We start from the raw sequence: 25,155 nt of genomic DNA, 5'->3' as shown, positions 1-25,155 counted from the left end.
AAAGTTTTTTTTTAAATATAAAGTTAGGAAAGGGTTGGTACATCAGAGTTTGATTTGAGGACCCCCAAAAAATCCTCACCCCTACCCCCGTCACTTCTTCAAAAAATGAACGTGGGGAAAAGGACCTGACAATACTAGCAAGGTGGACCTTGATGAAATCACAGTGGAATTTGGGTGAGCCAGCAATAGCTTGTACTTGACCCTTCTGAATGTAACTGCAGGCAAAGGATACTCACTAGCTGTCAGGCACACTGCTGCCAGCATTCTGCAGGTAGACATTCTGATAGTTCTGGAAGAGGCTGTTAGTGTAGCTGATGCATTCAGAGTTGCGGACACCATAGGGATTGGTGGGCGATGAAGCTGGGTAGTGTCCCGGCCGCACAGGCTTGGCTGCAAGGGGACATAAATGACACTGCATAACATCACCTATTCTAAACTGCTGACTCCTTCACTCAGTGAAGAAAAAAATATGACGTGCCAGGAAAAGGAGCACGATATTTATCTATCAAATTTGTACACCACCCCCAAATTTCGTCTCTGGGCATAATATGCACACAAACCATTCGCTTTTGGAGTTTAAGACAAGCAAACATACATTTGGATATTGATGGTGTTAGATAATCAGATAGATTAAGCCACCTGATGGCGTACTGGGGAAATGACTTGATTATCACGCCAGAGGTTGCCAGTTCGAATCCCCACTGGTATGTTTCCCAGACTATGGGAGACACGTATATCAGACAGCAGTGATATAGGAAGATGATGAAAGGCATCATCTCACACAGCGTGGGAGCTGGCAAGGGTCAAACCCTCCTGTATTCTACCAAACATATCCACAGGGCTCTGTGGTTGCCAGGAGTCGACACCAACTCGACGGCACACTTTACCTTTCCTAGTTCTCTCTCTGATTGCATGGGATTATTTTCATACACATTTAGTATAGTTGATAGGTTTTACAGATGTATCTTAATGGAATCACATTGTTCCTGGTTCAATAAATTGTTTTAACATATTCACTTCTCTGTTGATTTATTTCCTCTTCCCCATAACCCTTGAACTAGTGAACCTTTTTTGGATCTGCTGAATGGATTGTTTGGACTCTTTTGAATTTCCCCTTTTTTAGTGCTGGTAGAACACAGCCCTTGATATTGGGCTTAAAATATACATCACTTTGAAATTAGGCACATTTGTAGACCTAAGTGTTATTCACGTGATTATCAAAATGAAGGCTGGAGGCATGCAGCCCAGGTCTGGAGGCTTGTGAGAACTGATCAAAATCCCTCCAACTTAACTCACTCAAATGTGGGTAGCCAAGCTTCTCTACCTTAAGAGAGCTCCCCAACCTCGATGTGTTTAATTGTGTGCGGGCATTTCTTTTTTGCAGCACTCCCAACCACCAGCCACCATGTTTGTAATAGAGAGCAACAGCTACAGGGGCTGCTATGTGTGTATGTACTGTTCTGCACAGCATACTCTATGATCTTTTCCTCCAAATGGCTTGAATAGTGCTGGGCAAAAGGTGATTGATGCTGTAATGGGGATCTCCAGTCTCCAACCAGCACAATGCATTCTGCAATAGCTCTTTCAATCCTGGGAGGACCCAGTTCTCAGATTCTAAAACGGAGATCACAGCTGCATTACTTGTGTGTGTGCTGGGCTTGCAGAGCCAAACAGGGGGTCTGCTCACCTGTCAGGACCAGGTTGGGAGCTCTTCCTCCAGCCCAAATCACCCCCAGATACCTGTGTGAAAGGCCTTCTTGTCTGGTAGATCATAAATGTCAAGTTTCAAGTTATTGGCTCAACAAATGTCATCTTTACAAGCAATACAATTTTGAGGGTTATAATAGCAGAACAATTTCTTTTTTTGGCACTCACTTTAACTAAAGGGGCACTCCCATACCCCTTTAATAAATGCTCACATGTACCCATACAGAAAATTACATCCAAACTCACACAGACACAAATAGGAAGGATATCTGAACATTCAGACAATCCAGATGTTCACAATCTTGCACACCCACCCACCGCCCACACCTGGGTTAGTCCTCTATGCTCCCCATAATTTCCATACCCAACACTCTTGCTCACCAATCTGTGCAGAGTGGTTGCGCTTCATGCTGTTCTTGTAGCGCACTGCCTCTTTGATGCGGTCCACTTCCTGCTGGTAGCGGCGCTTGTCCTTCATAGCACCCTCCTTAGCCTCTTTCAGTGCACCCTCCAGGGCCTTAACTCTCTCAGCCGTAGCCCGAAGACGTTTCTCCAGTTTAGGAAGCTCACAACGCAAATCTGCATTGTCACGAACCAGCTGGGACCCACATCGACAGGGAAGGGAAAGGAGAGAAACAGAGGAATATGGGTAAAGAGGATGGAGAGAAATGGGACTCTGTCCCAGACCTGCACACCTGTTCTTGCCCTCACTCCAAAAGATGTCTCCTCTTTTCAGAGCATTTTGAAAGCATGTATGGCATAGACCTCTCTTTCCAGGAAGCCACTGGACACTGCCATTGCTCTTCCCGCCTGCAGCCTAGAAGCCTCAGCGACCTACCCATTCTTGCTCCTAGGGGGAAATATCACACTTGTTGCTGTTCACTCACCCCATGCATGTCCGAACATGCTTCTAACCTCTGGGGAAACCTCTGTACCTCTTGACAACTTGGACTTTCCCTTCTTCCCTGCTTCTGAATGTCCAGCCCTTGGATCCACAGCTGTCTGATGTACTGTGGAGTTGTCTTGGGGTTGCCAGACTAGAGAGATGGCAAAGCTCTTATGCATTTAAACAGTTGCACAGAAGGATGTGTGTGCATTTTTTTAAAAGCAAATATAGCTTCCCCAATACTGCATGTCTATGGTATGAAAAAACAAACACAAACCCCCTGCATTTATCAAAATTCTCCCTACTGTGCATCTATTAAAGGCACAGGAGCCTTATCTTAGATTCAGCTTGGACGCTGGTGGCAAGCTCTATCCATCCCTCGTCGTCCCCTCTAAAGTGACAGGTCCCAGTCTTGCCCAAGTGTCACAGATCCAAGCCGTGCAGCCATGCCAGGGGATGCCATGAGATGCAAAACCAAGGAATGAGGAGGATGGAGAGCCTTCCTTTTTCAGGCCAAGGCAATCATTTCGCTGCCACCAGATGCAAGCTCTGATCCCTGGACAGGTGGGGGAGCAGCAGGCAAGATGACAGCATGATGGCATGAAGCAAACTAGCAGGATGGGGGCAGCTGCTAGCACAAAAGAAATCAGCAGGGGAGCTGCTGAGCAACACAGCCTTCAAGGGAGGGAGAGAAAATGTTTGAGAGGGTAACATTTGGCTCCCACATCCAGAGACTGATGTCAGTATGCAGGGGGAAGGGGGGCGGTCACCTGGTACAGACAGTAGACTGAGGATTTATGAATCATGCCTGTTCAGATAATTATAGGGTAGGGCTGCTGCTGCTCCTGGACTACAAACCCCATCATCCCCTGCCACAATAAATTGTGGCTGGGGAATGATGGGAGTTGTAGTCAAGCAACAGCTGGAGGCAGGGCCTCAGGTTGATCACCCCTGCCCTATAAGGCCTGAAAACCGGTAAGCCAAAGACGAACCATCTCTAGGCTTTTCCACACCCACACCTAGCCTAGGAGAGAGAATTGCTGTTACTGAGAATTTAGCAAGTAACAGCTGACCTTAATTTATTCATTAATTTCCCTTGGGGTAGCTGCATAGGCAAAATTTGGCAGGCTCACCATGGCAGCAGAACTGCCAGATGCCACAGAAGCCACACACATGAGACTGATGGGAAGGAGTCCTTCTGTCAGCCATGCAGGCCACAATGTGTGAGGCTGCCATAACAGCCAACTAAGGCCAGGTACCAGAGGATGCCCCAGTGGCCCACATGGACAGAGTTGCCAAGGGAATGTACCTCTGGTTGCCATAGCAGCCACACAGACAGACGGAAGGTTGTAATGGCAGTGGAATGGTGATGAAGAAATAGACCCCTGACCCTCCCACAATCTGTGCTCCCAGTTTGGTCACCAAGTGCAAACATTTCCTGCCCAGCCCAGCAGGCAGGTGAATATGTGGGGAGAGGGCATACGGTACCTTGGAGACCCAGCGATCCAGCTAGGGCGCAGCAGCGAGGGGAAAAGGGGGACACAGAGAGCGACTGAGCACACAACAGAGTCCCCAGCCAGACCCTGCTCTAGAGAACCAGAAAGGGACCAGTTATACCCCAGAAGCAACAGAGTGTGCCTATGGCTAACTCTATGTGGATAGTACCCTTTCTTCCTTCAAATCACAGAAGGCAAGGAATGTCCCCTTTAGGGGGCTTAGCTATAGGGCCGGGCACCCCCTGTGTATACTACATGGAGGAAATTCCAGGGATAATGTGACCAACAGCAGGGATAGTGGGAGAAATTGTGTGAAAGTATAGACATACAGACATACAGAGGAGTGGCAGGAGGAGACAAAGAAGCAATGCAGGGAATGGATACAGCAGATATAAAGGCAGCACCCATTCTGATCTCAGCCATCCCTTCGTACTTCGCCACCTGCCCCTGGATTCCGATAACTGATTCCACCACTTCTATTCGCATACAATTAATTCTCTCAACAAGAGGAACAGTAAGAGAGCTACTGTTACCCAAACTCATGTCTGCCCTTTATGATTGATATCTTGTTTACCTCTACTCCCCCTCTCTGCAAGCCATCACTTGATTCGGTAGCGGAACCCACCTACTCCTTTCCACCCAGTCGCAAAATCCCACCAGCTCACAGGTTGCAAACACATTTGTCATTGTCAGCCAAAGATGCCAAACCTTGGTGGGGGGAAATAACAAAAGGAGGGAGATGTGCGCTGGGGTGGCAGCATGCCTGGGAGCATTTGGTTAGGCTGGAAGGAGAGTGTGGCTCTGGTGGTGAATAGTTCTAGCCCAGCAGCAGTGTGTTTTACATATCATGCAAATGTAGGGCAGTGACTCCCCATTCGGGACAAAGTGAGAACTGACCAGTGAGCAATGCTGAACAGGGAAGAGGTGGGGTTTAAGGAGGTGTTCCCCATACATCAAGAGCTCTGAGCTTCCCCGCTTCTCCAGCCTCACAAGCAAAGGCATCTCAGGTGTTCCATATTCACCAAAATGTCACAGATGAAAAACAGAAACTCTCTTGAGTATTCTAACACCCCTGTTTCACTGCCAAGGATCACTGCTGGAGCGCTCTCCTTTCCATTACAGATGATTGAAAAAGACTCTTTTCTGTCTGCTTTTCATTTACTCTGCAACTGAATGACCTGTAGATGCTTCTAAAATAAAGTATGACAATAAACTGAATCAGGGGCGTAACGAGGCTGGAGTGGGCCCAGAGACAGAACTTTAAAATGGGCTCCTCGCTGATACACACACACACTCACTTCACATTTGACTTGCCTTTGGGGGCCCCCTCGAGGCGTGGGGGGCCCCAGGCAGCCACCTCCCCTTGCCTAATGGTAGTTACGCCCCTGAACTGAATCTATAGGTTGGTTCACATGATCAAAACAATGTCAGTTTATGGCAACCCTGATATTTCAGAGCACCACACACTCCTGTGAAATGTGTCATGAGAATCTTGATGCTTCCTCCAATCACAGATTTGTACCATGCCTACCCAAAATTTAACTGGGATCAACAATCCGAGTTCAGATTTAAAAGGAACGATCCCAGGTAAATGTCAGGTTGGTGTGGCGTGTGTCTGGGATAGGCAAACATGTCTGGGTTTTCACACCTTGTTGAGCCCTTTATCACAATCTATGAGAAGGGCTTGGCGGGTGGGCAGGCAGGATTCCTTCCCTTCCCTTCCCCACAGATAATCCATGGGGGGCGCTGGGTGTGCGGACCTCCAGCAGTGTGGAGGACCAGAGGCTGGAATGCATTGTTCCACTCTCCCCCCGAAACTCCTATAATGCGCCACACAAGTGCGCAGTGCATTGTGGGTATTCCCTGGTGTCGGCTGCCTGGGAGCCCTGCAGTCTGCCAGCCCTGGTTGCAAGCAGCCGGGGCTGGCAGATCATTTTAAAAAAATGTGGCTAAGGGAGAGCTTAGGCAGGTTTGCCGCCACTGCCACCGCTGCACCCGCAGCCACTTGCCTCCCGCTGCTTCTCACAAGCAGCCAAGAGCCGGCTTGGCTGCCTTAGCCCGCTCGTGGCTGCTCATGAGAACAACCTTGTTCTGTGGAAGAGTGTGGAGTTCACAAGTCTCAGATTTGCCTGTAAACTGATATTGTTTTGATCATTTGAACCAACCCTAACGTGTTGCTTTTAAAAAGCTCCTAAGCAGCACCATCATACTAGCGCTGGTCCGTGCGCAAACTTTCCATGTGCACATCTGGTTTCCACTGCTGCCCACAGGATTTTCTGGGTTCGATACAACATTTGTACTCAGTCCTCTGCCACTCCTCCCGCAAGCCTGACTCCACCTATATCACTGTGTGAGGCTTTAGAAAAAGACTGGAATAAAATGCAACAAGGCACAAGAGGAATGACTAGTGAAAGGAACCAGTATGCTTCCAGGACCACACACATGCACACAACCGTATCAGAGCTCAAGCAAATTCTAAGCCTCTTACCTGTTCCCCTCACCCCTGCTGCTACACTGCTGTAATTACCTGCACAAAGCCGTTTTAAAAAACCTCTCACACACAGTGTGTTGCCAAGTGGGCATCTCCCCAAGAGCTATGGGGCCCCCCACTGAGTTCCCTAAGCATCCTTCTGCTGGTGGGCCTTGTTTATTTAAGAAGCAGCAGCCTGAACTCAGTGAGACCTGACAGAACAGGTCGCTTAATGGCTGTGTAGTAAACTACCAGTGACTTCAAGGACTATCGCTCTATTGAGCAAAAGCCCATAAAGCTCTCCATAAAGTAGGACTTCATTAAATGTTTATAGGAAGTCTGATGTCTTTCCGTTATTGCAGACGTTTGATGCCCAATTGCTTCTCATATCTATCTATCTATCTATCTATCTATCTATCTATCTATCTATCTATCTATCTATCTATCTGTCTGTCTGTCTGTCTATCTATCTAATTCTCCTGGGTGTGCCTTGGAATGTGCGTCCCAGCGCCCAGCTGATTGGCTGGGCGGCGGACGGGCCTGATTGGCTGAGGTGCACCCAGGAGGATGGGTTGCGGGTGGCCCAGTCATGGAGGCCAGGCAGCGGCGGCGGGCCTGACCGGAGACGAGGCACCTGTTGGAGGCCTGGGCGGGGAGGGAAATGGGCAGCGGGACTTCCCTGTTCGCCACCCAGGAGGAGGAACGGTGGAGCCCTTTTCGGCTGCCCACCCGCCGCCCAGTAAGGAGGGGCCTGTGGAGGCTCGCCGCAGCAAAATGCTCAGTGTGGGTGGAGGGAGAGGAAGGGCAAGAGAGAGTGGGGCAGGAGGGAGGGGGCAAGAAAGAGGGGGGCAGGAGAGAGGGAGGGTGCAAGAGAGCGGTGGGAGGGGGAGGAGGCAAGAGAGAGTGGGGCAGAGGGGCAAGAGTGTGGGGCAGGAGAGGGGGGGAGAGTTGGAGAGGAGGGAGCGGGGAACAGCCGGCCCCAAAGAGCGCACAGAGGCTCTGCGCGGGCCGGCTAGTAGAGGAATAATTTCCGTGTTCCAGGAACAGCAGCATGTATGCCCCTGCCATGCTCCCACCCCCACCCCCACCGCCACCACACCAGGAGAAACGATCAGAAACGGCACACAGCAGCCCTTCCCTCTTAGACCCAAACACCATCCTCTGCTCAAGCACCGTCATTCCAGAGGGCCTGCTTGGCAAAAGTGGGCTGGCCGTGGGGCACATTCAAATGAAAAGGACATGGCAAGGTGGGCAGGACATGGCAGACAAGTCAGCACAGGCAAGAGGTCTACGATGGATTTCAGAGGCAGCCCAAGGGGATCTGGCTGGCATGATGGAGCGATGACTCCAGTTTGGGAGTCAGGCAAGGAGAGAGGATCTCGGCTAACTAGATAGGAAGTGGTACTGGTGTAAGCAGGGCTTGATTGAGAAACGAGATGGTCCCAGGAGCCGGACTGGGAAATAGATTCCATAAGCATGAACCTGTGAGCCGCCTTGGCAAGCCACACGATGCAAGGGCAGGCCCATGCAGTGTTTTGAGGACTTGGTTGGGTGGCAAAAGTTAGGAAGGCATCGAGGCAGTGCTTCCAGGAAAGAAGGGGATGTTATGAATACACATTCAAAGCTGCTATGATACATAGAGACAATGCTGAATGGGGGGAGGGAGAAGAGGCTTCCCACCCAGAGGCCTGAATATAATGAGGGAGGGTAGGGCTAAACTCACCAGTTGCCTTACCCAGCCCGCATAGGTCCTTCCCCTCCCCTGCCTCACTACGGTTGCCTGGATCCCAGCCATTCACTCACCTGTTTGTGAACTTTTGTAAGCTGCTCCAGGTTGTTCTCAAGAAAGGAAATCTTCTGCTTCTGGGAATGAGCCCCCCCGCTATCCTCGGGTTCCAGCTCCGCACTCTGGAAAAGAAACCTAGAGTGTACCTCTAGAGAGGTGAAGGGGATGGGAGAGGCCCAGCGGTAGGTACAGTGATACAACCAGGCAGTCAGAGGCCTAGGCCTAGGGCCTAGTGTGATTAGTTACCGCAGAAACAGGCAGGTTGCTAAGGGGCTTCCTTGGGCTGGGCTGGGCAGGGCTGCTCCAGAACCATATTGAGGGTATCTGTGAGGTCAGTGTTCAAATAAGAAAGGTACGGTTGTACTTTGAGGCATGTCTCGAGTTGCCATGCCCCCCTGGAATTTTGGGTTTCACCCAGATTTTAAGCATCTCACCCAGATTGTGTAGCCTACCCAGATTGGCCCAGATTTCAGATTTCATCTTTTTAAAAAAGCTAAGCTCTAGCCCTTGTAGAAGCAGAGTTAGAGAGCAAAATGTGCAGTCACTATTCTGCTCAAAAATTATTTTCAGGCCAATTTACATAATATGCAAATCAGGCACCCGGATTTGGAAAGCCAGAATATGGCAACCCTAGGCATGTCAGCATGGCATGTGTCACTCGCAAGGAGGGAGACTATCAGTGGGCCACAGTGTTTGGAGCTACTGTCAGTTTGCAATACAGTGTTCAAGGGACCAGGCCTGATTTGAGCAAGGACTCATCAGCATTTCCTTCATCACTGAGCAAGGAAATCTGGCCCACTCTTTTCTTAACGGAGGGATAAGGGGCTTCCCGATGATGTGGCCTGCAGGCAGGCTTGAGCCCCGCCAACTCTCACCTGAAAAATCAAGCACTGGCCAGTTTTAGAGTTGACAGTGGGGCGAGGGATTTCAGGGCAGTAGCTGGTATAGAGCAGTGGCTATGAGACTGGGCCGTGAACCAGAAAGCCACCCGATTCCATCTTGCTTCTGCCACCAACTTATTAGGTGCCTTGGGCAAGCCATTACCTCTTAACCTCAGCAGCCTGCAGCTGTAATATGTGGATAATAATACCAATCTAGCATTCGGGGTTGTTGTAAGGATTGCTGACATAATGTGAAGTGTTTTGAACTTTTAAAGGCACCGCATAAATGCCAAGTATTGGTAGGCTCAGGGGGATGTCCAGAACCACTCACTTTCTTAACTCGAGTTGTGACGTCTTGAACGAACAGCTTGCGAAGGTTGTGGAGGGTCTGGAGTTCACGGGCCTGGGAGATAGGGGGTGGAAAGGACAGTGTTGGAGTAAGACAGCATGGGGCTGCAGCCTGCCTCTCCCTTCCTTCAGGTCTGCGTTTGATACGTACAACAGTCTCCTCCAGTCCTTTGAGGTCCTGCTTGGACTGCTCGTGTCGCTCATACAGAAATCTGTGAAACAGAAAAGCGGCAGATCAAGAGAAAAGCATGTCCACAATGACAGAAATGGTTTAGTGGCACTCCTTGATGCATAGCCAGCAGCACAAGTAGATGCCGCCAGCATGTCAAGCATTACTCTCGAGCATATGGGCGGGAGAGAGGCTGGGGACAGTCGCAAACATGAGGGATAGAACTAGACTGTTCCTGTGGGCCGCGATCCCCTTTATCCAATATCTTTTACAAAGCCTTAAGAATCAGCTTTCAAGTTGGGGGAGGAGAAGGTGAGCAGACAGGAACAGACAAGTGATGGAATACACTAGACTAAAGCTCACTGTGGAGTAGAAACCCAGAAACAACATTCTTGGAGCTGCTGTTTTTGTGGTAGGCAGAAGAAAGCAGAGCAGAAAAAACATTCACCCCTCTCTTGAAGGTGCGTGCGGATGGTTAGCAATATCCTCACGGGGGACCCAAAATGAATGGCACTTTCTTGGCTAAACAAAGGAAGCTGCCTTATCCTGAGTCAGACCATTGATACATCTAGCTCCGTGCTGTCTAAGTGGGCTGGCAGTTGACATCTAGGGTTTACAGACAAGAGTCTTCCCCAGCCCTCCCTGGAGAAGACAGGAATTGCACCTGGGACCTTCTGCAAGCAAAGCAACCACAGAGCAACAACCCCTTTTCAAGCTCTGCAGTGTTCTGGAGCTGTTCTGTGGAGGCACAGAATCCATATGTGGGACTGTGAAGGGTCCATGAAAGAATCTGTCACATTCTGTGCTTGAGCAGTTTTTAATTAAATATTCTTAAGCGGGGAGCAGATGGTGTGCAATGGGTTGGAAATTCAGGAACTTGTATTTTCACAAGAGCTCCTAAAAAAATAAAGAGGCCATTCACACGATTAGCAAAAATCAGGCTAGGAGAGCCTAGCCCGATTTTTGCTATACGTGAGAACCACCGGGCTCGGCTACGAGCCCAGTGGTTCCCGAGTGGGTAACCCGCTCGGGAACCCCTGGTAAAAAACCAGGTTTGCGGAGCAAGCGCTCCGCAAACCTGGTTTTTAGAATCGTGAGTAGCCGGTGGCGTGGCTTCGTGCTGTGCCTACTCATGAGTAGACTCCCGGCCGGGAGGCTTGAAAGCAGCCTCCCAGCTCGGGGGTCTCCCCAGTATGCCCTGCGCGCTCACGCATGGCATACTGGGACTTGCGGGGGCCACGCAGCCTCCGAGCTCCCCAGCCCCCGCCGGCTCCGTCACGGAGCCAGCAATCATGTGGGCGGCCAATCCGGCCATCCAGGGCTCCCTCTCCGCTCGTGAGCGGGGAGAGTGGGCTTAGCCCGTTCTCCCCGCTCACCCTGCAGAACCAGGTCTCACGGATCGTGAGACCCGGCTCAAAGAATTTCCTCAACAATGGTGCTAATGCTTGAAAGGAGGGTCAACTGGCAGATGTTTACCATATCTCCTGTATGACATGTATCGTAGGTTCTCTTTGCCTGGGCCAGAGGTGGGATGTGAATAGTCGACAGAATAATTAGGACAAGGAGCAAAGCAAAAGGGAGAACATTCAAACATCAGTTCCACCAATAATGAACTAGTCCTGGGGTACCAGGAAAAATGAGTGAGTGAGTGAGTGAGCAATTTCTCTGCTTCACATTGTGACTAGAAGTGTGAGTACTGTAAGATATTCCTCTCAAGGGATGAAGCCACAACCACTCTGGGAAGAGCAGAAGGTTTCAAGTTCCCTCCCTGGCTTCTCCAAGATAGGGCTGAGAGAGACTCCTGCCTGCAACCTTGGAGAAGCCACTGCCAGTCAGTGAAGACAATACTGAGCTAGATGGATCAATGGTCTGATTCAGTATATGGCAGCTTCTTATGTTCCTAATGCAGATTTTTCAGGTAATCCTGCTGTGGTTGAACTGCATTTAACTAGAATAAAGAACCAGGATCAGGTCTTGGCTCTGTATTCTGGGTAAATGCAGTTTAACCACAATGGTTTTACCAGGATTGTCTGGAAAACCTATGTTCTTACAACCAGCTCTGCAGGGCACAGCAGTATTGGTTAACTCAATCAGGATTACTGTGATTGTGAGAATGCAGCCTCAGTGTTGCTTTGGAATGGTTGGATACATGTCAATTTCACTTCCAAGACCTGGGAACGGACTTTTCTATTAACAATTTTACAGTGAAATAGCCCTGGATTTCAGGGCTACTTCACGTTACATGGCAGCAAACCTAGGTTTATTTACAAGTACAAAGTCAAGAGGGAGTTGCAGCCAGTTTCTATGGCAAGTGTCCCTGTATTTTCAAATTTTATTTTCAAAAAATGTCTTGGTCTCATTCACATTTAGGTGAACACTTTAAACATCTTAGGTTGACACCTTTTAAATGTAACAAAAGCAATCCTAAGATGCCAGAAATCAGCCTTCAGAGTGGTAGATCTCAGTGCTGGGCTGCATGAAGGAAGGTTGTTCTCAGATATTGACTCCTGACTCTTCTGTAATTTCTCTATAGTAGAGATGAGAAGAGTAGGGGTGTGTGCTGACTACTGTTCATGGTCTGGTCCGAATTCAGACCAAACTGCGGGTGCATGAACCGGCTTGGTCCAGTTCAGCCAGGTTGGGCTGAACTGGACCACACCAGTTCATGGAACTATGGTTCAGTCAGAATTTGGACTGGACTACAAACCACAGTCTGCGCACACCCCTAGAAGAGAGGTAACTGAAATAGGCCAGGAAAGGAAAGAGAGTCTCTCACGTCAGTTCCTGCAGCCTTTGCGATTTCTCCTGCTCCTCGCTCTTGAGTTTCTCGTAGTCAGCACGAAGCTTTTCTAGTTCAAGCTCTAACTTCTGGTTCAAGCTGAGGGAAGAAAAAGATGGAGAGATGGAGAGATATTATCATATGGATGGCAAACATGCCAATTTTTCATCTAGATGTGCAATCAATACAGGAAGCAAAGTTAAGTGCTCAAGACAGGGCTCCAGCCTAGAGAGTCGCTCTCCAGAGACCAGCCTTACAAGAAACTGATGTAACCACGTATTTGATATAACCACTATTGAGTCATCCCATTATTATCAGCAGCTAGTCTTGAACATAGGCCATATCTAGCACTGATTTTAATTGGATTAACCATCCTGGTTTTCCCAAAGGAACCCTGGGAAATGGAGACCCCAGCCTCCTCAACAGAACTCCAGTCCCCAGAAGGGAAGTAAGAGTTAAATTACTTTGGCCAACATGATGCACAATTCCAACAGATATAGTATGACTTCTGGGGCCACTGCTGCAGACCCAGAAGCCGCAACGCTGCTGTTGAGAACTGGTGGTGGCATTACCAGCGTTACTGCAGATTTTTCCATTCACTGCAGTGGAAATATATACGGTAATGCTGGTGGTGCTAATGCCACAGTTATCTACAGTGGTACCACAGCTTCCAGGTCTGCAGCAGCAGTGCTACAAGTCATATCATCTCTGTTGGGACCGCGCATGGTGTTAACCTTTAGGTTTGCAGTGTAGATCTGTCCTGATCCACGGACTCTTGATAGCCCTGAACCAGCAGCCTGAAACTTCTATTGAGCATATACCACCAAAGGATTATCAGCTAGCTGCATATAATGCCACAGAAGGCCTTATTGGGCAGGGGCATAGATTCATATCCCACATAATGCAATAGCTTTGAGCCACAGTACACTGTCACATGGCCTGGAGTGGCCTCCCTTGTGGATCCAGATTTGTTCCTGGTTCCTACTCCAGCTCCACTGCAGGAGCTGTCCATCTCCCGCCCCCCATTCTCACCGACACCCTGGATCTCAGCCTTGCTTCAACTCCAGCTTATAAGAACTTGCTGCTCCTCATCAAGCTGGGCCTTGACAGGAAGCCCAGCCTCCCAACCCTAGCACTGCCAGCAGGACTGTCCTTAGAGATCTCTGGCGGTGTGCAGGGCCTGGGGCAAATGTGGGGTCCTTTCCAGTGTGGCCAGAGTGGGGCCCCTTCCGGTTAATTTTAATGGGGGTTAATTTTAAGAGTGGGGCCTGGGGCAGTTGGCCGGCTTGCCCTGCCCTAAGGACAGCCTTGACTGCCAGTGTCATCATAATACATGTCCACCCAAGTGGTGAGTCATAATCCCACTCATAGCACAGACTTGGCCCACTCTCAGGATGACTTACTCCTTGAGCTCATCGATGATCTTCTGCTTCTGGTTGATCTCATCGCGCAGCCGTGCCAGCTGCTTGTGGTGGGCCTCACGGTGATTCTCCAGTTGCACTTCCAAGGCCTTCTGCATGACAGGGGTGAAGCAGTTCAGAAATACAGGAAGCAATCAGAGGATCTTCTACATGGCAGCTCCCCTTGGATCCTCTACACACATATTTTAAAATATTCCCCCCTACACCTATATTCTCTTCCACATTGGGGCAATTCCCACGATCAGGCAAAATTGGGCTAGGGGAACCAAGCCTGGTTTTGCCTGATCGTGGGAGCCACTGGGCTCCCAGGTGGCCCCGGTGGCTCCCAGGCAGGTAACCCGCCTAAGTACCCCTTCCCTAAAACTGGGTTTGCGGAGTGAGCGCTCCGCAAACCCGGTTTTTTAAATCGTGAGTAGCCGCGGCGTGGCTCCGTGCCATGGCGAGTCATGAGGAGACCCCCAGAGGGGAGGAGAAAAGCCACCTCCCGGTTCCAGGGGTCTCGCCAGCATGCCCTGTGCGCTCGCACAGGGCATGCTGGAGCTTCCGGGGGGCGATCGGCCCCTGCTCCCCCCAGCCCCCGCCGGCTCCGTCACGGAGCCGGCAATCGTCTGGGCGGCAAATCCGGCCACACAGGGCTTCCGCCCTGCTTGTGTGCGGGGAGAGCGGGCTTAGCCTGCTCTCCCCACTCAGCTTCCCAAACTGGATCTCACTGATCGTGAGACCTGGCTCATTTACTTGCTGCCTGCCCTTCACCCATTTTGTATGCTCTGTGATGTCAGCCTAGGATATGCACATCCAGACCTCCACTCCTTTCTGCTGAGAAAGATGCTGCTCAAAGAGAGACATTTTCTTCCTCCAAGGGAGAGTTCCCATGACTAGAAAAGATAAGCACCACTGATCTGTGACTAACTTTGACTTCATCTGCATCCTGGATCAGGTCCTGCTCCTTGCCCACTTCATGGACAGTCTCTGTAGAATAAAAGAAAAATAGTCATTGGGATGATGCCAGGGTTAGACAGTGAGGCTGAAGACCAATGAAGTCCTATAGCCTGGATGTAGGATACAAGTTCTTGGGTAAGTCACTGGTCTGGTTCAAATGCAACACCAAATGATAGTTTAGACTCCAAACTATTATTTGTGTTTCAGAGATACAAGCAAGCCATGGTTTATGTGGATTCCCTCTTCCCCTGCCTCCCCCAAGAATCTCAAAATGCTATCTCAAACCAGCCTCTGACAGTGAAACCATGTTCCAAATCATGGTTTGTTTGTTCAAGTGTAACATCAAACCAGTTTGCCCAAGCCGAGATTTGCAAACCAGCTTCATTCCATGATTTCAGATTCTCGTTTGAGGACCACTCATAAACCATAGTTTGTTGGATGAATGTCTACATCACCTAAGAAACCTAGAGTCTATTCACACGATGGGGCGAAATTGGGCTAGCGGAAGCTAGCCCGATTTTGCCCCATCGTGTGAACCACCGGGCTTGGCTGCGAGCCCAGTGATTCCTAGGCGGGTAACCCACCTAGGTACCCCTCCCCTAAAACCAGGTTTGCGGAGTGAGTGCTCCGCAAACCTGGTTTTACAGATCATGAGTAGCCACGGTGCGGCTCCGCGCCATGGTTACCCACGGGTAGACCCCCGGAGGGGAGGTGAAAAGCTGCCTCCTGGCTCCAGGGGTCTCCCCAGTATGCCCTGTGCACTCAGCTGCCCAGAGCTCCCTCCCTGCACGTGTGCAGGAAGAGTGGGCTTAGCTCACTCTCCCCACACAACCTCCAAAACCGGGTCTCACTGATCATGAGACCTGGCTCTATGGTTTGTGAGTGGCTCACAAACCCACAGATTCTGGAATCTGAAACCGTGGAATGAAGCTGGTTTGGGTAAACAGGTTTGGTGTTAAACCTGAGTGAACAAACCATGATTTGGGATAGGATCATGACAAAGCATGCCCTGGTTTTGTGTTTTATAGTTTGGCATTACATTTGAACCATCTCACTATTTTAGCTTAACCTATCTATCTCTGCCCTGAGGGCTCTGCAGAACCATGGGGTGGGCATACTGGGGAGACCCCCGGAGCCGGGAGGTAGCTTTTCGCCTCCCAGTTGGGGGTCTACTTGTAAGTAGCTGCGGCACGGAGCTGCACCGCGGCTACTCACAAGCAGATAGCCTGGGTTTGCAGAGCGCTCGCTCCGCAAACCCGGACTACAAGGCAGGCTACAGGAGCGGGTTAGCCGCTCCAGAACCACCTGGCTCAGCTGCGAGCCCAGTGGTTCTGACGATCAGCAAAAATCGGGCTAGCGGAGGCTAGCCCGATTTTTGCTGATCGTCAGAATAGCCCCAGTCTATATGTTTGAATCCATTCCTATGTCTGAAATATCCTGCCTGTGATGAGCAGGATAATTTATCGTGTCAGGTAGAGGGGTTCTAGCCTAGCTTCCTGTCTAGAGTGGACCTTCATTTATTAATGTCAGCTGGTACCTTGCATCTTGCTGGCAAGATGGTTTTGTGCAGTCTGGAGAATCAATGCCAGTGATAGGAATCCATGCCAATAGTAAGGAGAAGCAATGCCACAGGAATCAATGCCAGTGGTAAGCATGCCATGCAATGTGCAAAACTGAAGGCCAATTCTCAGAGTGAAATGAGATGTTTAGCAGTAGACACTGAACTAGATGTTTAGCAGAAGTTTGCATCTCCCCCCCTTGCAGATCATACCCTCCCTTGTTCCTTTACAGATATTCAGTGGCATATAATGGTTTTGATTTATGCATAGGTCATATTTAGAAGGGCCTACATGTTGTGGGAGACTGCTGCTCCCTATGTAATCAGGGATTCAAGTGTTCTGTATTAAAAACCAACTCCATTCTACAAACACCACCCATTTTTTGGCATAAATTATGTACATCAAATCACACAGACATTGAGTGTTGGGTATAATATGGTGAATAGTCTACCCTTGTATACACACCTTGGGCCTGCAGCTTGGCCAGCTCCTCACTCAGAGCATCATAGGATTCCTCCAGGTTCCGTTTCTTTAGCTCCACACTCTGCATGTACTCAGTGAGTGAGCGGATCTTTGCCTCATGCTGGTAGGGAAGGCAGGGTGAGAAAGAGCACGGAAGAAAGAGATCCATGTCTCAGGCATAACCCCAACATTCCTAATCTCCTACTGAATGTGGTCCCCAGAATGTCCATCACTGCAGCCCACAAACTGCCCCCTCCTCAGTCTGTCTTCAAAGGTCCAGAACTAGCAATAGAGACAGAAATCTGGCACTCACTTCCCCTGTTACTTTTAAGTGTACCCCTAAAACACGTTTTAAGGATCAAAATAGACACTTGGGTGCTTCTCACGATCAGCAAAAATCAGTCTAGCAGAGGTTAGCCCAATTTTTGGTGACCATAAGAACCACCGGGCTCGCACCCGAGCCCGGTGGTTCTTGAGCAGGTAACCCACTCGAGAACCCCTGCTAAAAAGCAGGTTTGCAGAGCAAGCACTCCAGCAAACCTGCTTTTTACGATCATAAGTTTCGATTTTTTAATGATTCGCGCCGCACCTACTCATGAGTAGACCCCTGGCCGGGAGGCTTAAAAGCAGCCTCCCGGCTCGGGGGTCTCCCCAGTATGCCCTGCGCAGTTGCGCAGGGCATACTGTGGCTTGCGGGGGCCGCGGGGCCCCCGCTCCCCCCACCCCCGCTGGCTCCGTCACAGAGCCGGCCATCGTGTGGGCGGCCGCCCCGGCCGCCCAGGGCTCCCTGCCCGCTCGTCTGCAGGGAGAGCAGGCTTAGCCCACTCTCCCCACAGTTTTCACAAAAGTGGGTCTCACGGATCGTGAGATCTGCCTCAGTATTTGCAGATGTGTGGGCTACACTTCACATCAAAGCTGGCTTGTAGTTGTGTCATACATTAAATGGCCCTCAGAGTTGTGGTGGGGGTACAGGCATACCAACCTCCTTCTAGACAAGCCACAAGGAATGCAGTCCAACACATGCCCTTCACCTGAGATGGTCCCAAGGGAGGGCTCTAAGACCAGACCAGCTTCAAGAAGCTGACAACTGATGAATTGGGACAAGGAGATGCCTGTATCTCCTCTCTGTCTTAAAGGGCTCATCTCCACTCACCTCTATCAGACATGGAATAAAAGTTCAGTCAGCTCCATGACCACATGGACTTTCCTTTATGCATCCCACCCCTGGGACGCATCCTGACGTATACCTTGCTAATGGTGCAAAGAAACACCTTTTAAAGTGGTGGCTGTTTAGGAGCAGAGAGAGCAACGGGTCCTATTCAGCCCAGCATGGCATCTTTTCCAATGGCTCTTCCTGCCTAATATCTCCCTTGTGTTTCTTTTTAGATGTAGGAGCACCCTTTGGATAGGGAAACATCTTCTAATTCATTTTACTATGTAAAATCATTTTGAGAATTCTTTATGTTGAAAAGTAGCATATAAATATTTTATATCATCATCATCATCATCATCACCATCATCATCATCATGTTTAGAAAAGGTCTGCACTATTTTGGGCCTCCACCTGTTGTTGGACTACAACTGCCTTCAGCTCCAGCCACACTGGCCAATAGGGTTGATGGGAGTTGTAGTCCAAATGACAGCTGAATGGCCAAAGTTGTGCAGCCCTGCTCTAAAAAATGGGAGGAATATGTTGTTATCTTAGCTGTTTTCACCCTGCCTAGATAAAAGCAAAGCCCACCCTCTGACTCCTGATCAAGGCAGGAACAAGCTTCTTGCTTCTTTTTTGTGGTATGGGGGTTTCTGAGGTTGTTGTTGTTGTTGTTGTTATTAATTCGATTTCTATACTGCCTTTCGAAAAATGGCTCAGGGCAGTTTACACAGAGAAATAGCAAATAAATAAGATGGATCCCTGTCCTCAAAGGGCTCACAATCTAAAAAGAAACATAAGATAGACACCAGCAACAGTCACTGGAGGTACTGTGCTGGGGTGGATAGGGCCAGTTACTCTCCCCCTGCTCAATAAAGAGAATTGCCACGTCAAAAGGTGCCTCATAGCCAATTCGGAACCACCCCCACCCCCGCTTTCTCACACCTGCAGTTCTCCCATCCCGGTGCCACAGGTCTGACCTGGGAGATGAGGAGTTGGCAGGAAGACAGTTCTCGGCCTGTCACCTCCATCTTGCGGTGACATTCGACTTGCAACCCCTCCAGCTGTCGGCAGCGCTTCACAACCGACTTCACTTCCGACTTGATCTTGCTAATGTAGAGCCTGGCAACAGTGAATTCCTCCTCAATGGCACCACTAATCTCCACTGGCTGGGGATAAGGAAGTGGGGTGGGAGGAAATCTGAGCAAGAGAGCCTCTGCATTTCCCAAGGTTATCGTTCTGTCCTGGCCACACAGCTCAGCCACACACACAGCTCAGCCACACCACACTTGGAAGCAGAATCCGGTTTAGCATTTATTTACACTGAGTATCACTCAGCAGCCGAGAACCAGTAGCAGTTTTCCAGATTCACTCTCACCAAACATTCCAATAACACTTGCATAGCTGATTGTACCACCAGGGAGTTGGGTGGCAGGGCGGGTGGATGTGATTATCCATGGTTAATGAGCCTTTGTCCCTCTCCTGAAGATGGCAGCAAGGGAGTGTGGGGTTTATCCAGGCCCCTGTTGAGTAGCACAGACACTCTTGCCAAACAGTTGAAAAAACGAGGCTCCGAGGAGTCTGCTGGGGCTAATGTTCCTCATCCATCTAGGGCACTTTTATGCTATAAGACAGACCAATTAGTGGCAATATGGAAAGCCTTAAAAGGTGGTCCCACTCTGAAACAAACATTGGTTTGCAAATAGGTGTATCATACAGATCGGCTCGTCAAGGGGCCAGGATCATAGGAAGCTGCCATCTACCAGGGCAGACCATTGGTCCACCTAGCTCAGCACTGTCTACTCTGACTGGCAGTGGCTTCAGGCAGGAATTGTTCTCTGCCCTACCTGGAGATGCCAAGGATTGAACGGGGAACCTTCTGCATGCAAAACAGAGGCTCTGCCACTGAGCTGAAGCCCCATTCTCAGCAGCAGCAGTGACCCCCGTCAATGGTACACTCCACAACAATCTTGGGCTGGGTTACCTGTTCTGTCAAGAGGCCAGTTACAAAAGAGGAGTCTTCTACTATTTGTTAATCTAGGCTAAAGAAGTGCTGCAATACTACCAAGAAGGCCTTTTTTTCTCCCCAGTAGGGGGCTGCTTCCCTCTCCCAGGAACTCTTCTCCGGCTTCTTGGAAACCAGACCCTGTTGCTGGAACCTTGGGGCTTTAAACACTCCGAGGCACGACCCAGCCTTGATTTAGGCTTAACCCTCTGCACATCTGGGGTCATACAGATTATGTGTACGCATAAATACGCACAAAAGTGTCCCCAGCCTGTGCTACTTTATTCCCCATATATTCTTGGAATATGAGCAAAAGAGTTGATTGTCCTAGATCAGGGGTGTCCACCTGTGGCCCTTCCACTGTTGTTGGCCTACAACTCCCATCATCCACAGTTACAGTGGCCAGTAGCCAGGGATTATGGGAGTTGTAGGCCAACAACAGCTAGAGGGCTGACGTTTGATACCCCAATTCTAGATGCTTCAACTTCTCCCTCTCCTTGTACTTTTTCTTTTTAATACGAGAGTTTTAGTAAAAGGGCATCAGATTCAACTACAGTGAATGGGGTGGGAAGAATTGCCACCCATCTATGGTATCTGTGATCTAAATCACCTCAACGAGGTGAAAGCTCATTTAAACATCACAATCGTTGCTACTTTATGTTAGTATAATGATTAAGATAAAGAGGTGCTAACCTCCTTATTTTGTTTTTAAATTCCTATCTCTAGGAGATTTGAGTTGAAGGAAAAGGTGAAAGAAAAGGAAATGGAGAGGAGAGCTGGTCTTGTGGTAGCAAGTATGACTTGTCCCCTTAGCTAAGCAGGGTCTGCCCTGGTTGCATATGAATGGGAGACTTGATGTGTGAGCACTGAAAGATATTCCCCTTGGGATGAAGCCGCTCTGGGAAAAGCAGAAGGTTTAAAGTTCCCTCCCCGGCTTCTCCAAGATAGGACTGAGAGAGATTCCTGCCTGCAACCTTGGAGAAGCTGCTGCCAGTCTGTGAAGACAATATTGAGCTAGATAGACCAATGGTCTGACTCAGTATATGGCAGTTTCCTATGTTCCTATGTGTATGAAAAAGGTATCAGGGATCTGTAAGACTCCACAGGAATTATAATTGGGGGTTATTGCAAACTTCAAATACAATCTCTCTCTCTCTCTCTCTCTCTCTCTCTCTCTCTCTCTCTCTCTCTCTCTTAATCATGACTTATTGATTCAAAAATCACATTAGGAAAGTGTTTTTTTTACAAGTGCAAGAAAGTTAAAATATCCAGTCCCATTTGTTTTCCCACCCACTCCATCATACAATGCCATGAGGTGGCTTCAGGTTAACTCTTGTATTGCTGTTCTCTGAGGCAGAGGCAGGCTTGAAAGTGCTGGACTGGGAGCTGGGAATTGAAGGGAGCTGGGAATCCCCTTCCTATCCGCCATGCATTCCAATAAAATATATACACATCAGATTGAGTGTTTTTCTCCCCAGGAAATCTCCCTTACCAGCTTGATCTCACCATTGCCCACGATGACACTGAACTCGCTCAGATCCTTCATGAGTCCATTGAGCACCTCAGCAATGCGCTTGCGCTGATGTGCACTGAATTCCTGCAATCGCTGCAGCTCAGACTCCAAGGACAGCATGGTGGCCTACAAGGAGAGGAGATGGCTCAGCTAAGATGTGTGCTCACTTGCACATTACCAGCCATCTGGTTTACAAAGACAGAACTCTTCATGTTTGGTTAGATGAAGGGCAGAGATTCCCTCCCAGTCCAGAATGGACTAGATTTTGAAAACACAAATCTGTGAAGGGAACCAATGTCATACCACTGTGTTAATACAATCCACCCTTTTATCAACGTTTTCTACTTAATTCATGAGCTAAACCCTGGCATTCAAAACAGATTGACTTTTATTAGAGAATGTTTAGCATACGGTATACAAAAGCGACAGTGAATTACTAGACTGTGTCAATTCTGTTCAGACAGTTCTCGGGAAGCTGAATTCTGCATCCAGTACTTCACTGTGCAAATTTTTCTGGACTTCCTGCTGAAGTGTAGTATGGATACAGCCCTGCTCTTCAGGACTGAGCCAAGATTATTCTGGCCCTGACGTTCTTCCACCAAATCTTCCCACACCTAACTAACACAAAGAGAGGACCCAGCACCTCAGCGCTTACCACCTTCTGAGACAACTCGTCCACCAACAGCTGATTCTGCTGGTTTTTCTCTTCCACCTCCTGAGATTTCTGGTCATAGTTGACAGCCAGCTCTTCCAGAGCTTGTAACACCTCCTTCACCTCCTCCTTGGCAGAGTCATTCTCCGACTGCAGGTGGCTTAGCTCCCGCTGCACCTTCTCATTGTCTCCGCGGGTAGACACTAGCAGCTGGGGGAGGAGAGGGGAGGATAAGCAAAGGCACCAGCCGGCCAGGACATGTCAAGGAAGTTCATGGACGAAGCAGGGAAGATGAAGAGGAGGTCCAAATGGTGATGGTGCGGAAGGAGACAGGGAGGCTGTTCACACACACACGTGCAAAACTGGGCTCAGGGAGCCCAGCCCGGCTTTGCACACGCATGTGAACTGCTGGGATCGGGCTAAGAAACCTGCCTATTTAGCCACCCCTTAAAATGAGGTTAAGGGACCTCGTTTTTTTGCTCGTGTGTCAGCTGCAGTTGCTTGCAGCCATGGATGGCACACTCAGGGAGGGGAGGGGGGATTCCCACCATGCACCGCGCACTCACGTGGCGCATTATTGGGGCTCCAGGGGGCAGTGTGGAGGATGATGGCACGTCCTGACACCCCGACCCTCGAAGCTGCTGGGAGCAGCTGCCACTCAACTGGGCGGGCGATCTGCTCGCCCAGGGAAGCAAGAACGATCATCAGCAGGGAAGTTAGGTTCCACCCACCTTCCCCGCAGCCCGCCTGCAAGCCCTTCTCACGGATCATGAGAAGAGGCTCAGTGTCAGAACACAGATAGGCAGAGAGCTGGCCAAAGACACAGCAATGGAAGAGAAAGATGGTGATACACAGGCATGTATGGAACTCATTGCCAGAGAATGTGTTGATGGCCACTAGCTTAGGTGTATTTAAGAGGATTAGACAAATCCCCAAATGCTAAGTCTACCAATGGTTATTAATCATGATGACTAATAACTCTTCAGGTTCAGAGGCAGTATGTCACTCAACACCATTTTCTGGGTGCAGGAGGGCTTCCCAGAGGCATCTGGTTGGCCTCTGTTTCTGGTTGAAAAACAGAACGCTGGACTAGATGGACCTTTGGACTGATCCAGCAGTGCTCTTCTTAGGTTATATGTTCTGATGCACATACATGTGCATGCCCAAACACACACACACACACACACACACACACACACACACACACACACACCACTCACCTCCTCCTGGTCCAGCATCTGCTCCTTGAGTTTCTCCATCAGTTGGCTCTGCTGGTTGATCTCATCATCCTGAGAGGGAGAAAACAGTTAAGTGCTAACCACTTTGAGCTCTACCAGAAGTGCAGGTTTCAGACCCGGGAATCCAGAGCTAGCAGGTACTAACCGAAAGTCTGAGATGAGGATGGAGTACCACATGTCAAGATGAGACAAGGGGAGAGGGAGGCTAAAGCTCAGTACATGGGTGGTGTGTGTGTGTGTGTGTGTGTGTGTGTGTGTGTGTGTGTGTGTGTGTGTGTTGGACAGCGCATCAGGACTGAGTCTCTGACCTTGTCATCAAGCTGCTTGTAGAGTTTGCGGATCTCCTCCTCATACTTGTGCCGCTCCTCATCCGAGATCCGGATAACGATGGAAGAGTTGTTGTCATTAATGGGTGTCTCATCACAGGTATCAGGCATCGCTTTCTCTTCATCACTCAGCTGCTCTGTCTCTGGTACATTCTCACCTGGAAGCATTTAAATGGCAGAAAAATCATAGAGTACTTTTCTGGTAGTTGTTTCCCTTTCCAGTGGATAACAGCAGCTGGGGGTCTTAATTCTCCCTCCAGCTTCAACTGCTATCCGCAAAGAAGATTCAGATGGTAATTATACTCCAGAGACATAAAAGAAGCAGAGTCTATTACTAAAAAACTATATGATGAACAGCATTAATCAAAAAGCTAATAACCAGGCATCGTTCATTTTTTTTCCTATTAAACAACTTAACCGTCCTTCTTCTTCACTCATCTGTTCAATTGTCCTGTAACTATTTTTGGTTCTATATCAGCAGTAGCAGGTCCCCAGGTCCAGATTCAGATGTGTTCACAATTCTTGCAATAAGCCCAGGATCCCCCCCCCCCAATATTTTGTTCTGAACAATTGCTCTCATATCATAATGAAAGGCTGAAGGGCGTGCAATTCCCATCAGAATGTTTGTGAATAAGAGGCAGTGGGAGGAGAAGCTGCCCAATCTCAAAATTTAGTAAGGAGCAAGCCCACACCTCCCATGGACACCGCCCAATATATTTCAGATGGAAATATGTCTATTGCAAATTCCTCCTCATTTTGAAAAGGAAAAGTGTAAAGTGTGCCCTTGAGTCGGTGTCGACTCCTGGAGACCACAGAGCCCTGTGGTTGTCTTTGGTAGAATACAGGAGGGGTTTACCATTGCCATTCCCCATGCAGTATGAGAAGGTGCCTTTCAGCATCTTTCCTATATTGCTGCTGCCCAATATAGGTGTTTCCCATAGTCTGGGGCACATACCAGCAGGGATTCGAATCCGCAACCTCTGGTTTGCTAATCAAGTTATTCCCCCACTGCGCCATTAGGTGGCTACTATTTTGAAAAGTACACTGAGCCAAATAGGAATATATTCCATTGCAACGCTGATGCAGCCTCTCTCTCCTGGGTGCTTTGGCTCACCATTGCGCCAGCGCCCTAATTCAGCCTCCAGCTTGGCAATGGTCTCCTTCAGGACCTTGTTCTTTTCCTTCTCCTTCTCAAACTTCTTCTTCCACTGCTCAGCTGTCAGCTCCAGATTCACTGATGCTGTGTTCTTGATTGTCTTAGCCCTGCAAAGAGGGAAGAGTTAAGTGGAGGATCCTTGTCGCAGAGTTCTCCAGGCTGACTTGGGCTGAACCCCTCCATCCCAACCAAGCCTCACCTTACACATCAGT

The 25,155-nt window shown here is 49.3% G+C and overlaps 1 protein-coding gene across 2 annotated transcripts in view; it reads right to left on the bottom strand.

Moving 5' to 3' along the window:
- KIF5A (kinesin family member 5A) overlaps window positions 1-25,155 on the bottom strand; it is an 84,556-nt gene that overhangs the window by 16,023 nt on the left and 43,378 nt on the right. The window contains exons 11-26 of one of the 2 annotated variants that reach the window (XM_053296591.1): window positions 24,902-25,050; window positions 23,770-23,945; window positions 23,444-23,512; window positions 22,227-22,433; window positions 21,551-21,697; window positions 19,034-19,222; window positions 16,907-17,024; window positions 14,854-14,912; window positions 13,926-14,035; window positions 12,520-12,621; window positions 9,726-9,786; window positions 9,558-9,629; window positions 8,363-8,467; window positions 4,082-4,102; window positions 2,089-2,305; window positions 237-390 (exon numbers count right to left, since the gene is read on the bottom strand). In XM_053296591.1, the coding sequence (XP_053152566.1) occupies window positions 237-390; window positions 2,089-2,305; window positions 4,082-4,102; window positions 8,363-8,467; window positions 9,558-9,629; window positions 9,726-9,786; window positions 12,520-12,621; window positions 13,926-14,035; window positions 14,854-14,912; window positions 16,907-17,024; window positions 19,034-19,222; window positions 21,551-21,697; window positions 22,227-22,433; window positions 23,444-23,512; window positions 23,770-23,945; window positions 24,902-25,050 (1,956 nt within the window). The remainder of the gene's footprint in view (window positions 1-236; window positions 391-2,088; window positions 2,306-4,081; window positions 4,103-8,362; window positions 8,468-9,557; window positions 9,630-9,725; window positions 9,787-12,519; window positions 12,622-13,925; window positions 14,036-14,853; window positions 14,913-16,906; window positions 17,025-19,033; window positions 19,223-21,550; window positions 21,698-22,226; window positions 22,434-23,443; window positions 23,513-23,769; window positions 23,946-24,901; window positions 25,051-25,155) is intronic. The other variant, XM_053296592.1, reaches the window with a different exon arrangement.

Source organism: Hemicordylus capensis, chromosome 2 (genome assembly GCF_027244095.1).
Source record: "Hemicordylus capensis ecotype Gifberg chromosome 2, rHemCap1.1.pri, whole genome shotgun sequence".
NCBI classification, from domain to species: domain Eukaryota; kingdom Metazoa; phylum Chordata; class Lepidosauria; order Squamata; family Cordylidae; genus Hemicordylus; species Hemicordylus capensis.
This window is presented reverse-complemented; position numbering and strand designations above follow the sequence as displayed.